The sequence below is a fragment of the Trachemys scripta genome, chromosome 3 (genome assembly GCF_013100865.1).
Source record: "Trachemys scripta elegans isolate TJP31775 chromosome 3, CAS_Tse_1.0, whole genome shotgun sequence".
Taxonomy (NCBI): Eukaryota; Metazoa; Chordata; order Testudines; family Emydidae; genus Trachemys; species Trachemys scripta.
The window spans coordinates 57,896,900-57,913,640 of NC_048300.1; the positions used below are offsets into that span (position 1 = coordinate 57,896,900).

Here is a 16,741-nt window from a genome sequence, read left to right on the forward strand (position 1 = left end):
AACCACAGGCTAACTGATAGTTGCTTCATCTTTCAATGAAAGTAGCCTTTTTGGTAGTGATCACCTCTGTGAGGAGGAGTAGAATTGTGAGCCCTGATAGCTGACCCCATTATACAATCTTTTACAAGGACAAAGTATATTTACTCCCGTATCAGAGGGGTAGCCGTGTTAATCTGAATCTGTAAAAAGCAACAGAGGGTCCTGTGGCACCTTTAAGACTAACAGAAGTATTGGGAGCATAAGCTTTCGTGGGTAAGAACCTCACTTCTTCAGATGCAAGTAAGGGACTTACCCACGAAAGCTTATGCTCCCAATACTTCTGTTAGTCTTAAAGGTGCCACAGGACCCTCTGTTGCTTTTTACAGATTCAGATTAACACGGCTACCCCTCTGATACGGGAGTAAATATACTTTGTCCTTGTAAAAGATTGTATAATGGGGTCAGCTATCAGGGCTCACAATTCTACTCCTCCTCACAGAGGTGATCACTACCAAAAAGGCTACTTTCATTGAAAGATGAAGCAACTATCAGTTAGCCTGTGGTTCAAAGGGTGGAGCCATCAGCCTTGTTAATACCAGATTTAAGTCCCAAGGGGAGATAGGATCCAATACTTGGGGAAATAACCCCAGACTCCCCAAGAACCTGAGTGATATTGGATTGGAGAGGACTGAGTGATTAGCAATTAGAGGGTGGAAAGTGGAGATAGCTTCTAAATGAATGAAAACTGATGGAACTAAGGGAAGGATGTTGCTATTTCAGGTGGAATAAATAGTTCAGAACATGCTGTATAGAAGACCAGACTGGTGAAACACCTTTTTGATGAGCCCACAAGTTCCAGTTCAATAGTAAGTGTACCTAGTAGAAGGTTTTCTTCTATTCATAAGGACATTTTGTGCATCCCTTGAACAGGCCTCTTTCATGTCCCTCAACCAATTCGGAAACTCTGCTGGATACCAAGGGTGAAAACTCCTCAACAATGGAAAGTGATGCCTCCTATCTCAGGACCGAGACACATATCAGCAATCTCTGATTCTGAAGATGAGCCTGAGTCACTTGACCTGGGATGTGTAGTAATGTTTGGTGCTGAGGACTGCTGTTGAGACTCTAGAGATGACAGTATCAAGGGGAGCACACTGGGTTCACCTCTGGATGGCACTGGGCAAGGAGGTGCAGGAGTATCCAAAGCTGGCTATGGTACCAGAAGATGGCCTCTACCTGTATGTAGATATGATGCAGACTGAGTGTTTGTTGGTACCAGACGAGATGTCTCTTTTACCGCTGGAGATGCTGATACTCAGAGGCACCCATGCTGCAGCATATGCCTCTGGGGTTGTTGGTACTGAGAGGTCCCCCGTATGCTGCTGTTGTTGCATTAAAAGTGTTGATATTGCAGAATGGGTTGGTCTGCTAGCAGTAGTCAGTCTCAATCGAAGAGGCACAGATGCTGGAATTGATGATCCTGCCTGAAATCCAGTGGCACCCAGGAATGGCTCTTCTCTGAAGATACTCTACCCTGCTTCCCAGACTGTTTACTGGTTGACAGTACTAGGGACCTTGATAGCTTAGAGGATGAATTCTTCAAAGTACCCTGCTATTTCTTTTTGGTACCAGGGAAAGAGAGTGGCAATGCCTGGAGGGGCACTTCTATCTGAAGCAGAAGTGGTCGGTGCCTGCCTCGAGCAAGAAAGCTATGACGGTGGACACAAGGCAGCCTCTTGGAGAAGGTGACATAGCCTCAGCTCCCTAGCCTTTTTAGGCCAGGGCTTACAGATTTGGCATCGGTCTTGGACATGACCCTCGCCAAGGCACTTTAGACACTGAGAATGAGGTCACTCACCGGCATGGATTTCCTGCAGCCAGTGCAAGGCTTAAAGCTAGGAAACCAAGGCATTCCCTGGTGCCAGGCATTGGCACCCAGAACAAGTGGGAACTGATAGTCCACTAAATTATGAAAAACAACCAAAATTGAAAATTACACTAAGCTATGAACAAGTCCCAAACTATATACAAGAGAAGAACAATGTTACCAAAAGGGAGAACAGTAGCAAAAGCAAGCTACCATGTTCTGACCTCCGACTACAGGTGGTAAGAAGGAACTGAGTGGGTTGGGGCGATTCTGCCATTTATACATTGCACAGCATCATGAGGCACCACCTTGACAGGTACTGCTAAGGGAAAAATCTCCAACTCTGGTGCACTGGGCATGCAAACACTTGAAGTGGAATGGACATGTGCAATCACTCAAAAAAGAACTTCTGTTTCTTGTAGCTGATCAGTGAAGATAGAGCTGTCAGTAAATGTCTTCATATTTTTCCTCTGATTTTTCAGGGATGGTTTCCTGGCATTTAGGGGAACAGGGAGAAGTAGGTGCGCCTAAAAAGAACCATACATCAATATCTGCTTCTCACTGAAGCATAGTAGAAACTGGTTCTAGTGTGCATTAAATAACACAGACCCCCTGTAGCAGGAGACTTTTCTTTCTTCTGGTTCATGTGTCTGCCTGTAAATTCAAGTGTGGAGTAAAAAGGAGGCCTTAGTATTGATTGCTAGCTACACACGACAAATAAATGTTTATCTCACTTTAATCACATTTACACAGCAAAGCCAAAGTAACTATGGGAGAATTCTTAGGGGAGGGATGGGACTTCCTCTTCCGCTGCACGGGCTGCACCCAGGGCAGGGTAAGACCCACCTCTTTGAACCTCCCCTGGCTGCGGGAAGCTCTGCAACCTCCCCTCCCCCCGCTTCCTGTTCCCATTGCAGCCGCAGGGGGAGGAATCACTGCCAGAGGAGCTGCGCCCCTATCCGCTCAACCTCTGTGCACCTGGACTGAAAGAAAGGGCACCAAAATACAAGTTCACCCAGGGCACCATTTTCCCTAAGGCCGGCCCAGCTGCCCAGTGTAGTCAGTATAAAAGAACTAGTCCTAGGGATTAGATTACAAAGGCAATTTGTTAAGATACATCAAGCTTTCACCTTTATGTCACTAATATGAATTTGACCTTAGAGCACTTGTGACAAAAAGAAGTTAGCCTATGTAACAAACTGGTAGTCTCAGATTAGCTTATAGTGGACAGGTATTCACCCTGCAAAAAACTATGGTCTACATTGTCAACAAGAATGCTGATTTTTGTCAATCTCAGATAGGAAATTATGGATTTTGTCACACTCCTAGAGATGGTCCCTCTGAGGTCAGGGCTGAGATACGCTGCAAAGTGATTTGCATTGCCACTGCTCAAACTGATGTAATGTACATGGTGAGAGGCCTTGATGAAGGTATAAATTACACCAATTTAAACTAATTCTTGTCTCCCTTGGATTTAGATTCACCTCTAAATGTGACTACAGTGATGTTTAGAATAGAAAATTATGTTATAACCTCTGAGGCAAAGTTCCAGGTTCCAAAACAATCAACTCCTCAAACGTGTAAATGAATGAGGATGGGACAGAAAAGAAAATTACAGCAAAGAGAAAGGACAATTCCAGGGTTACAAATCACAAGATTTCAGATTAAGTAGAGTATTGATTTTGAGCAGAACCTAAACAGAGCTCAGTAAGCACTTTCTCTTTCTAACAGTTGAGTCTTTTAGAGTTTAAAGGGAAATAAGACATTTCTTTTCTGCTAGCAATTTCTCTCTGAATTCAATACTCATGGACTAATGCACCCCACCTGTGGAATTCAGAGGTGGCACAATATTGTGCTGGAGACTCCAGGACTAAGCTCTGCTCTTCAGTTCAGGCCACCAGAAGAGTTCTTCCACAGCTATAGAAACACTCCAGCACCAATTATTAGCATTAAAACAACTTGATATAATGTATTAAATTACCCTTATGATAATTTCTCCCTTTAGAGAAGAACCCCTTTAGAGAAAATTTTCAATTTATAGTCATGTTATTTACAAGACTACCAGAGTGGACTGAATTTGAAGAGAGGCTGCTAACAGAAAGAAAATTATCAGCTAAGGAATTTCTAATTCTGTTACAGTTTCTCTCCTCATTCATTACTCAGGGGAAGTAGTGAGCAGTGAATCCCAGAAGTAGGGAGGAAATGTATAAGCAGAGTTTAATTATTATAGTAGAATAATATGCAGCAATGGAAGTTTCTCCCATATAAAACAAGAGCTTTATAAACTAAGACACTACGTGGGAACCAACCCAGTAGCATTTTCCTACCAAAGGATGCCATTGCAGAGGAATGGAAACTTACTTTGCAAGTATTCCTCAGATGAGGCTCATACACTTTCCCACTAGTGCCTCTGTGAATAGTTTCCCAGATGCCTGGCATGCCAACTGGTGCTGGGTTTTTACATCTTGCCTGCAGCAATCTTGAGGCCCTAAGCCCATGCCATTTTGGAATGAGATGAACATATGTACTCCACAAAAAGCACAGGGGTACTTGTGGCACCTTAGAGACTAACAAATTTATTAGAGCATAAGCTTTCATGGGCTACAGCCCACTTCTTCGGATGCATATAGAGTGGAACATATATTGAGGAGATATATATACACACATACAGAGAGCATGAACGGGTGGGAGTTGTCTTACCAACTTTGAGAGGTCAATTAAGTAAGAGATAAAAACTTTTGAAGTGATAATCAAGATAGCCCAGTACAGACAGTTTGATAAGAAGTGTGAGAATACTTACAAGGGGAGATAGATTCAATATTTGTAATGGCTCAGCCATTCCCAGTCCTTATTCAATCCTGAGTTGATTGTATCTAGTTTGCATATCAATTCCAGCTCAGCAGTCTCTCGTTGGAGTCTGTTTTTGAAGTTTTTCTGTTCATATGCTTGAGATATATCTTTAGAGCTCTAGGAATGCCCATTTATGCACAACCTTCCAAGAGTTAGAAAGCAATGATGGGAGAACTATTTCCCAGGAATTGCAGAAAGAGGAACTTATCTTGAACTGAAAGGTTTCTGGAACTACAAGAATAACCTTTTCCACATGACAAAGGCAGTGTTGATGGTTGTATGGACATAAGAATTAATTCCAAAACTTGCCTTTCGGAAGTCATGGTAACCAGAAAGGCCAGCCACAGGGTTGTCTAATTGGTCGATGTGATTAAACTTAACACATGACACTTATATAGAGGATCCAATTTGCCTGGCTACAAAATGCTGCTATGGCTGGTACCCACATTTCTACAGTGCTTGGTTACAGGATTCCAGCCAAACCTCCTGTAGAACTCTAGTGTAGCTGAGATTACCAGACCTTTGGGATTATTATAATATTTCTATCACAATAGTATCTAGAGGTCCCCATTGTGCTGGGCACAGCACAAAGAGGCAGTCTCTGCCCCAAAGACCTTTCTGTTTCCACTCACGCTAGAAATGTAAATTTGAACTGATCAGTAAATGAAATTTCCTGGTTGAGTTCTGTCCGGATACCAAACTGTATCAGAGGTTAACGGAGAATCCATGCTGTTAACTGTAGGTGTTCCCGGTCTGATGAAGGAGTCCATGCTCCAAGAGGTCTGGTGTTTTCTGCAGATAATGTGGCATCCTTGGCTATCTAACAAGTACTAAAGGCCATCTGGGCCAGTGAAGGATTAGGAGGACCACCACAAACTCTCCTGTTTACTCTCTTCTGTGTCCTTTCGATGAGCTGTCTTGAAAGGCTGTAAATTCTTCTGTATCCAGGAAATTATTTCCACTGCCATGAGAAGCTTTGACCTCTGGTTACATCCTGGTTTCAGAAGGGATATAAACACTCATGCCTCTGCAAGTACCATAATTGCTCACTACATGGTTTCTTGCACTTTCCATTGATGCAGATGGTACTGGTTACTGTCACAGAGAGGATACTGGACTCAGTGGAACCATTGGTCCAAATCCATATGGCCATGTTTGTGGATTTTGCTTTCTCCCTCTGCTCCCTTAAGATACACCCTGACATAGGTGTTGAAATGAACTGAAAGGATGTGTACAATGAGATTTTGGAAATTTGTCTTCCATGGATGCTTGCTTCCACAGTGAGTATGCAAGGATCTAGAGTCAAAGTTGGATTTTTTTTAACTTACCTACCTAAAAAGAGGCATTGGATGTTATCCAAGAATGACACATAATTTTGCATTGCATCAAGTTCATGGTTCTACGTCCTCAGAAGTAATTTCAGCAGGTGCATTTTGAGAAACCCACTTGGAGCAGACGAAACTGAAGCATGGCACCAGCAATCCTAGCCACTGGAAATAATTGGCTAGTGATGTCCTCTCAGGAAATGATTGATGTAATGAAGGTTTTGATCTTTGCAAATCTTTATCATAATGGTAAAATTACAGCCAGATCTATGCCTATTTTGATATCTGGGTGAATAATTCTTCATATTGGAATAAAAAACTCTTGATTTTGAAGAAGTGGTGGCTATGAATCCTTTCCAGCAGCTGTTCATTTATGAAGGTGTCTTTTTCTCTGGACAGCGTACTGATTGGCATGTTATCTATGCATGGGTGTAGATGTGTAACATGAAACCAGTGCCTTGCTGTGACAACCACCAGCCACTTAAGTTTCTTGGTGCAAAGAGTGGACCAGAAGGCAGACTCTTACACAGCAGTAGGGTGCTCTTCTACACAAATGCTCTTTGTCTGAGGATTTTTTTTGGTTTGGTGGAAAATATACTTATGTTTCTTTGGAAGCATCTGCTCCAGATTTTTCCCTCTGCCAGGGTAACAGTCCCTTCTTGAATTCCTTGAGTGTCGGTAGCAACCAATGGATTGCTGCAGTAGCTTTGACAGTGAGTACTGAGGCCTCTCTGCAATCTCAGCTAGTAATTTTTCTAATGTTTCTCCCAATAGCTCCTCACCTGCAAGTGTGAGTAGGACAATATATAAATTTAAGATGAGTGATGTCTATTCATGGATGTAACCGCTTTCTTGTAGCCACCAAGTTGGAATCCATTGCTCATCACATTTCACATTAAGGGTTTGACCAGGACAGAACATGAAACATGTCACTTCAAGCAAGGATCATACCTCTCTAGACAATGAGCCACTTGTTTGCCATAAAGTAGGTTTTCCTTACTAAATATATGAAAAAAACTCTTTCATCTGAAAGGCTAAAGTTGAGGCTTTGAAACTGCTGTGCAGTGTGTCATCAGTCCTATGGTCTATGGTGTCTTTTGGAATAAAGTCCTTTCTGAAAGTGTGACTATGTCTTTCACTGGTGGAGCTACTGTTGCATGAACCTTAGACTCCCAAAATTTATAAAATTTGTTTTAGTTTAACATTTGGATTAATCAGGTGCCCTTGTTTGGAGCTTATGATGCCCTCAGAGGAAGCATCAACAGGAAATCATGTAGCTGATAATGCTTGACAGGGAATTCCTTGCAAACCATTGACATTCTGTCCTGGAAAAGTCCTGTGGGTTTAATTTTTTTTATTCATATGTGTGGTATTTCTTCCTCTGGCTGTTTACAGGGGGTGAGGTAATGTACTATTCATCCTGGCATGGGGACTACACATTCAGAGGAGAGGTACTGGTACACATACCCGGATTGTGGAAGTATTGTGGTAGATATCCCCAGGAGACTGAAAGGTTGCCTGCCTGCTCCCACAGGCTGGTTAGCACACATATAAGTACAGTAAGAACAATCTAGTACCACTCAGGGATTTACTCAGTAAATAAGGATCATTTTGAACATGGAAAGGGATTTCTCACTTACCTCCCTGTAATCCCATGATGGTGCTCCTTCATGGGGAGTGGAACCCTCATGTGCCTCTGTTTTGGTCACAGACTGCCTGAAGTGCTCCTAAGGCTTTAATGTGGAGCCAGCCTATGATGTTCAGGAGGGGTGGAGACAGTGATCCTTTCTCACCTTTCAGAGTTTGAGCTCCTTGGCAGAGGGTTTATGGCTGATGATCCAAAGGCAGAACACTCATTCTGCTGCTGCCTCAAATCTGAGCTTTCTCCCTAGCAGAGTGAGGGTCCTCAAACTGAAAGCCAGACAGGCCAAATTTCCAGTAACCTGCAGCCTGAAGCAGACCTCCACAGGAGGAACGGGCTTCTTTGCATGTCCAGACATGTTGTGGAGGCTTGGGCGTGGGGCAGGAACTATGACACACAGCACTGTGAGAGAGATTCTGGAGAATAGCCCCAGCTAATACTGCCTCAGAGGATGGAAGCAGCAAAGAAGAAGGGAACAACCCCCTGAATTTCACTGCCTTGTGATGGACACACTTGCTTTAGCCTTTTTGGGCATCTCTGGGATTTGCAGGCTTTACCCCTCAGTATCATGAAAATCCCCCGATTCATACTGGGAGGAAGGGGAGATGTGTAGGATCCCTGCTTCTTTCCCCAGGGACCTGAGGACCCACGCCAGTATCTGTGATGGTGGGCATGGAGTCTCTGTATCCTTTTAGGATCCTCCCACCCCTCCAGCCCCAAGTCTGTTGTGGGACTTAGCTTCCTCCTCATCCTTTAGACTCCATCCCAAAAGCTCAGAAGCTGATGATAGGGCTTTTCTGTATTGGAGTGATGGCTCTTCAGGGCAGGGTGAGCATTCAACACGCTGGTCGGAATGTGAGCCCCCGTGCCCTGACAGTGCAAAGGTCAGCTCACTGGCAACAGGCAGGACATTATTCGCCCTCCGTAGAGCCTGTAAGTGCTGCCTCACTTAGGGAACACTGCTTTAAATCAGGTGTTTGCAGGACAGTTCTGCCATGCTAGAGTGGGGGCAGGGGAATCTGGCTGGGAGATGCTGCAGCAGCAGATCCAGGTGGTTGAAACCACCAAGCTGCTATTTACCCTATCCATGGGAGAAAGAGGAGGAAGATTATAAATCACAACTGCACAAAAATGAATACAAGTAAAGATTTAAAAACAAAATGATTGGGAGAAACTGAATCGCCCATTTGTTCCACCACTGGAGGTAGAAAATCTGGTGGCCTGAGCTGAAAGGTGGACAGGGCTAGCTCCAGGCACCAGCGGAGGAAGCACGTGCCTGGGGTGGCACATGCTAAGGGGCGGCATTCCATCCATTCTTGGGGTGGCACAGTCCGAGCGGCTTTTTTTTTTTTTTTTTTTGCTTGGGGCAGCAAAAATGATAAAGCCAGCCCTGAAGGTGGAGCTTCATCTTGGTGCTTCTAGCAACAGCACTGGACTGCTTCTGAATTCCACAGGTTGGGGGCATTAGCCTGAGAGTAATGAATGAGGAGAGAAACTATGCAACAGAAAAAGAGAGGCCTAAAATTGGAGGACTAAGATACTTGCTCTATGCTTCCATGTGAAAGAGCAAAATATTGAGGAGAAAGAGAACATTGGAAGGTTGATCCCTATTTGCAATGGCTGACAGTTCTTTTTGCCTACTTGCTTCCTAATAGGTGGAGCTATACTGACTGTCAGGATACCTTCTGTTTTAAGATGCAGAAGAGGAAACGTGCACCAGGAAAGCTAAAACACCAAACTGAACTTGTGGGGATGGGGGTTTGATAATCTATTTAAAAATACAGCTGCATTTTCAGCATAATTAGTTATGTAATTGAACAGTCAAGTTTAAGTTATGCTTTTGTTTACTGAGTTATGCTTTATTTAAAAGGACTATTGCTTTTTCTGAATGTCTCAGAAATCACATAATTTGGTGATAGACTTTCATTTGAAATAATCCTATTTATTGAAAAAAAGGACAAGCAAGAAGGCGGCATTTTCTTTTATCCTGACATTTTATATATGTGACTTTCAGAGGTTTCACTTTTAAAAACTTATTTTTAATATTAACAATTAAAGAAGTTTTGTGGAGAAAATGTTCACATTTTAATCTAATCAACATTTGTATTGCAGCCTCACAAAAAGGGTTTCCATAGTTGTTTACAATTCTACTTTCAGTAAATCTAGAATCACTCCATTGACTAGAGTCACTCCAGATTTATGCAGTGTAACTTGGAGCAGAATTTCCCCTGTGTTTTAGGTTGCAGGGACAGGTGTTTGAATTAAGGACTAAAAGAACAGTTAGATACCACTGAAACTGCGAAATAAGCAAATAATCTCAATGAATAATTGGGGATGCAAACAATTTTCTTTCTAGTCTTCTTAAGTCAGATATTATTTAGTATGAGGAAATAAGACAGTATTAACCCTTAATACTTTATGAATGAGTATAATGGTTCTTTGTAAACTTCCCTGAATTACTGAGTACAGTATACTTATCTATGAAACCTTTGTCACCGGGGGGCGGGGATCAGGAGATGGTGAGTTTAAATGCAGACCAGTGCCTATATAAGTATGGTGACTGATACTCTTTAAATACCTCATCTGGATGGATGAATAGCTACAGTATTACCAAAACGTTCCTGCTGGCCGAATAGGCCTGGGATACTCCAGCACTACAAGTACAGTCTCTCCATGAGGCAGCATGCAGCATAGCTTTCTCATTCCCTATTCATATGAGCTAGAAGAGGAGTGAGGAGCAAATATGTGCATAAACATGCCTCCCTGTGGGGGACTTTTACAAACTGAGGCCATGTGCCACAGCAAGAATATCAGCAGCTTAGCTGTATTCTACACTACAAACGTATGTTGGTATAAATCCACAACCCTGAAGGATGCAGTTATACCGACAGAACTCCCAGTGTAGACAGCACTATGTCCATGGGAGGGCTTCTCCCTTCAACACAGCTACCGCCTATCAGGGAGGTGGAGTACCTACGCCAATGGGAGGTAGGCAGAGTCTTAACTAAACGCAATAGAACTGCAGCTGCACCAGAGCAGCTGCACCGCTGCAGCACTGTAAGTGTAGACAAGTCCTCAGAAGGGGCCTGAAGGTTTAATTAATGTTTGTAAAGTGCTTTGAGATCTGTGAATAAAAGGATCTATATTCAGAAAGTGAAAAACGTTAGTATATAAATTTCATGACTACTATATCTTCAAATTACATAATGTGGGCCGAATCCTACTCACACTGAAGTTAGCGGAGGAAAAATGTCCATTGACATTAATACAAGCAAAAAGGTTCTAAAGTCTCAGAATATAAAATTTGCCTGTAACTTAAAAGAGACTAAATCGGTAAGGTACAGCTGAAAAGGAGTCCCCAATCCTGCAATATAATGCACATGGAACATGAAATAAGAGACTTTCATATTACAATAAAGATACAAATATCTACTTTTATCAGGAACCCCAGTGAAAAAGTCTTCACTTAACATGAAGTTGGATGCAAAACCTATATGAAATACCTGGACCGTGGAATGTAGGAAAGCTACAGTGTAAAGCAGAGGTTTCCACATAGGCATATTGCTGACATCTAGCAGGTCTTGATTAATTCCTGAAAATGTTCTTTTCAAACCTGCACGTACACCCTGGGGAGGTTCATTTGTGAACTTTATAGAAATCTGTCATGTAAAAATGGTGAAACAATTAGATTTACTTTCTTAAAATAAAACAAGGGTCTATCTACAACAGGGGTGGGCAAACTTTTTAGCCCGAGGGCCACATCTGGGTATGGAAATTGTATGGCGGGCCATGAATGCTCACAAAATTGGGGGTTAGGGTGCAGGAGGGCATGAGGGCTCTGGCTGGGGGTGTGGGCTCTGGGATGGGGCTGGGGATGAGAAGTTGGGGGTGCAGGAGGGTGCTCCGGACTGGGACCGAGGGGTTCAGAGGGCGGGAGGGGGATCAGGGCTGGGGCAGGGGGGTGGGGCACAGGAGAAAGTCGGGGGGCAGACTCCGGGTGGTGCTTACCTCAAGCAGATCCCAGAAACAGCGGCATGTTCCCCCCTCCAGCTCCTATGAGGAGGTGTGGCCAGGCGGCTCTGAGTGCTGCCCTGTGCGCAGGCGCCGTCCCTGCAGCTCCCATTGGCTGCAGTTCCTGGCCAATGGGAGCTGCGGGGGCGGCACTTGGGGTGGGGGCAGTGTGTGGAGCCCCCTGGCTTCCTCTATGCATAGGAGCCAGTGGGGGGACATGCCGCTGCTTCTGGGAGCTGTGCGGAGTGGGGCAAGACCCCGATCCCACTCCCTGGCTGGAGCGCTGGAGCAGGGCAAGCCCCAGACCCCACTTACGGCGGGAACTCGAGGGCTGGATTAAAACATCTGGAGGGCCGGATGTGGCCCCGGGGCTGTAGTTTGCCCACCTCTGATCTAAAATATTGCAATTTGTAAATTTACGAGTCATACAATCAAGAGATGTGTAGCTGAAATACAGCTGATCAGAAACTACACAAAACTCATGTATATTGGAACCAGTAAATTAAAGTCCTAGGATATACAGTATTTTTAAAATGTTAACGTGACTTTTGGGAATGCTTCAGATTTTGCAATGTAACTTCCATTCCAGTGCTATATTTTTAGCTTCAAACTTTGTTTTACTAATTATTTCATTTTCATATACCTAATTTATCTAAATTCACTTAATGATATTAAGTCTGACTAAGTATTTGAACAAACCTGTAGCAGTGTAATTGGGAACTTGTCATGTGGCTCAGTGGTTATCCAAACTCGAAAGGTCTCATCAGGAATCTCTGCAGTAACAATTGTTTCCAGTAGTTCATCCATGAAATCCAGGCCTAGGTGACAATTTTGAAGTAACACCCAGCCCCCCTGTATAAAAATAATTTATGAAATAATTTTTATCAGTAAACCATCTTGTGATTTAAAAAAAAAGGAAAAACACCATGTTTATGTTAGAGTCAGATTTGGTCACATGCATCTAATTACTCTGAATCTGTGGAGGTTTGGTATGTTTTTTGGCTACATAGTATCATTTCATTTTGATATTGACATAGATATAACAGCTAGCAAAAATAAATTTGAAGTTATTTTCATACGCTATAGTTCAGACAGAAAACGAAATAACTGGACACAATATGAAAGTAAAGTAGCAGTGCCATCAAGTGGCAAAAGTAAATAACAGAAAGCCAAACCCGGCATTCCTTAATCCAGGAAAACTTCTATTGACTCAACTGCATTATCAGTTCAAAAAGTCTCCAAAGAGTGAAAATATTCCAGTTGAAACCCAACACACACATCTTTTATTTTTAATTATTTGTAATTTAAAGAGTCTAATGTCACTGTAGAGAGGATGACAGATTAAACCTTTTCATTGATAACCAACAGTTAATCTCCAATAAGCACATTTGGGTGAAATTCAGCCTTGTGCAGAAGGTTGCCCAAATCCTATGGATCCCTTAAGTATCACATATGCTGTATTTTGAGGGTTGGCCATCTACACTGGAGTGAATTTCTTCTATTTGTGAATTAAAATAATCAGTCTTTTCAGCCTCACCTGTGTTATTGTTAAGATGAAAAAGAAGCCCAATACAAATATTGGAGACGATTAAATTAATTCCAGTGACTTACATGGGTTTTATTGCAATTTATTATATTATAGTTGCTATTTTGTGTTAGTTCATTTACATACAAATGAACATTTGATAAATAAATTTAATTAAAATATTTCTATAACCATTTCATATATTTTGGTCAACTGAAATACAGTGAAAATAATTATATATATTTCTTTTCTTTTAAACAGTCTTTACTAGTTTGGGAGGAAGATGCTTAATTAAACTCTGTCACTCTTCTAAATTATTATTATGTATTCATTATTTGTATTACTGTAGCATCTAGGACCCCTAGTCATGGACCAGGACTTCACTGTGCTAAGCACTATACAAACACACACAAAAAAGATGGTTCCTTCCCTAGATAAAACCAGGTTGATTTTCAGAAGTTTTCTATTGCTATTGCTGATTTTCTGTATCTAGTGCTGCATTGCATTTTCAGCATTGGATATAAATACACTAAACTGATGTGGGACTTTTTATATTTCTGACCTTGAGATGAGCATATAAAACCCAGAGTCAATTTTACACAGAAACTCTAGCTCTAGGATACAAGGGTATGGGTATAACAGGCATAAAAAAACAACACAGAACCTTAACTGGCATTTCAGTGTTCTTTCATACCTGCTGCATTGACGTCTGAGTTAGCTTGCGTGCATGAACTTCTTGTCCCTGACCCATAGAGATAGTCCTACATTCTACAATAGATGGAACAGCATGTTGTTAATGAATGTATATATGTTAGCTTCTTCAACTAAGAACAAGTGAAATTAAAATGATTAATTCAAAGTGATATTGAGAAAAAATCCTGAAAGATGTAATGAAGCACTATTTTAATATACAAATATACACATTGTATTCCTATTTATTCAGTTGGTATGCCTTCAATATTTAATTATTTCTCAATATGAGCGTAATTTTCTATAAATATTAAAAGTCTAATGAAGCACTTGAAACTATATATTCAACAGACATACTATGTATTTATACGGGAATAAATATGGCTCATATTACTGTTGTCAATGGGAATTTGAACACTATAGTTTCTCCTAATTACATGCAAAGCAAGATTTTCAAGAAGTTTAGATGTGCAACTAGCAACCAAATTTGCAGGCAAAATTATAACTGTCCACACAAATCAAGTAACTGCACATTCTAATGTGACTAATTAGCATAAATGTATTTAACCACTTGTGCATGCAACTACTTAATTTGTATGTACAATATCACAAATATTGTAGACACAATATATGCACAAAGTCTAGAATTTTTTTTAAAGTTCCTTTTTGTTACAGAAATAATTTCATAAAAATAAACAAATGATGGCTTATCTTGCTATCTGCAGCAAGAAATATTTAGAATAGTACAATCAAGAGACAGCACTCTCAGCTGTTATGCAAAACTCAAGGGCTTGTCTACATGCAATGTTACTGTGCAGCAAGCCAGGGTGTTAATCTACAGAGCACTAGCTTGCCACACAGTAATGTCCTGTGTAGAAACAGCTATTGCACACTAAAACTTCTGTATAGCGTGCTTTGATGTACTGCTGTTTGAAATGATAGTACATCAAAGTGCACTACAGAAAAGATGGTTACTCACCTTTGTAACTGTTGTTCTTCGAGATGTGTTGCTCATATCCATTCCAATTAGGTGTGTGCGCACCCCATGCACGATCGTCGGAAGAGTTTTACCCTAGCAACACTCGGTGGAGTGGCACCCTTATGGCGCCGGATATATGCCCCTGACGACCCAGCGTCCCCTCAGTTCCTTCTTGCCGGCTACTCCGACAGAGGGGAAGGAGGGCGGGTTTGGAATGGATATGAGCAACACATCTTGAAGAACAACAGTTACAAAGGTGAGTAACCATCTTTTCTTCTTCAAGTGATTGCTCATATCAATTCCAATTAGGAGACTCCCAAGCCTTACCTAGGCAGTGGGGTCGGAGTGAGATGTCGCAGAACGAAGGACCGCTGAACCAAATGCCGCATCATCTCTGGACTGCTGCACTATGGCATGGTGGGAAGCAAAGGTATGTACCGATGACCAAGTCACTGCCCTACAGGTCTCCTGTATGGGTACATGAGCCAGGAAGGCGGAGGATGAAGCTTGAGCCCGAGTGGAGTGGGCAGTAAGGTGTGTAGTTGGGACACCAGCCAAGTCAGCACGCACGGATGCATGATGTGATTCAGGACGAGATGCACTGGGTGAAGTCTGGAGGCCCTTCATCTGGTCTGCCACAGCTACAAACAGCTGGGTCGTCTTCCTAAAAGGTTTTGTTCGCTCGATGTAAAAGGCGAGGGCCCTGCGAAAATCTAGAGAGTGAAGCTGTTGTTCTTGTCAAGAAGCGTGCGGATTCAGATAGAAGACCGGAAGGAAGATGTCTTGATTGACATGGAAGACAGACACCACCTTAGGAAGGAAGGTGGGGTGTGGTCGCAGCTGTACCTTGCCCTTATAAAACACCGTATACGGTGGTTCCGATGTGAGTGCCCTGAGCTCAGACACATGCCTTGCCGAGGTGATAGCAACGAGGAAGGCTGTCTTCCAGGAAAGGTACAGGAGCGAGCAGGTAGCCATCGGCTCGAACGGGGCACCCATGAGCCTGGAGAGGACCAGGTTAAGATCCCACATAGAGGCTGGTTGTCTAATTCGTGGGAACAGACACTCCAACCCCCTGAGAAATCTAGTGACCATGGGATTGGAGAAGATAGAACGCCCATTTTCACCCGGGTGGAAAGCTGAAATAGCTGCCAGGTGCACCCAGATGGATGATATTGCCAAGCCCTGCTGGTTTAAGGACAGGAGGTAGGCCAAGATGATAGGCACTGATGCCTGTAGAGGGGCCGTATGACTCTGAGCCCACCAGCAGGAAAAATGTTTCCACTTGGCTCGGTACGTGGACCTGGTAGAGGGCTTCCTGCTACCCAAAAGGACCTGTTGTACCAAGCGAGAGCAGCACAGCTCAGATCGAGTTAGTCATTCAGCATCCACGCTGTGAGGCAGAGAGATTGCAGGTCGGGGTGACAGCCGTCCATGGTCTTGAGTGATCAGGTCTGGCCACAGCGGGAGTGGAATTGGAGTCTCTACTGACAGCTCCAGGAGAGTGTTATACCAGTGTTGTCTGGGCCACGCTGGGGTGACCAGAATCAAACGGGCTCTGTCCCTGTGCAGTTTGAGCAGGACCCTGTGGACTAGCAGGAATGGAGGAAAGGCATAGCACAGGTGAGACTTCCACTGTATTAAGAAGGCATCTGACAGGGAACCAGGGGAGCGTCCTTGGAGAGAGCAGAACACCTGGCATTTCCAGTTCTCGCGAGATGCGAATAGGACTATCAGGGGAAAGCCCCACTTCCGGAAGACGGAGTGGATGACATCCGAACGAACCAACCACTCGTGAGCCAGAAATGATCTGCTAAGGTGGTCCCCTAAGGTGTTCTGGACTCCCGGGAGAAAGGACGCCACCAGATGGATC

General features: G+C 43.0%; 1 protein-coding gene across 1 annotated transcript in view; it reads right to left on the reverse strand.

Annotated features, from left to right (window-relative positions):
* Positions 1-16,741, reverse strand: part of DNAH8 (dynein axonemal heavy chain 8) — a 585,957-nt gene that overhangs the window by 36,147 nt on the left and 533,069 nt on the right. The window contains exons 83-85 of the mRNA XM_034764627.1: positions 13,894-13,967; positions 12,374-12,526; positions 11,167-11,322 (exon numbers count right to left, since the gene is read on the reverse strand). Of these exons, the coding sequence (XP_034620518.1) occupies positions 11,167-11,322; positions 12,374-12,526; positions 13,894-13,967 (383 nt within the window). The remainder of the gene's footprint in view (positions 1-11,166; positions 11,323-12,373; positions 12,527-13,893; positions 13,968-16,741) is intronic.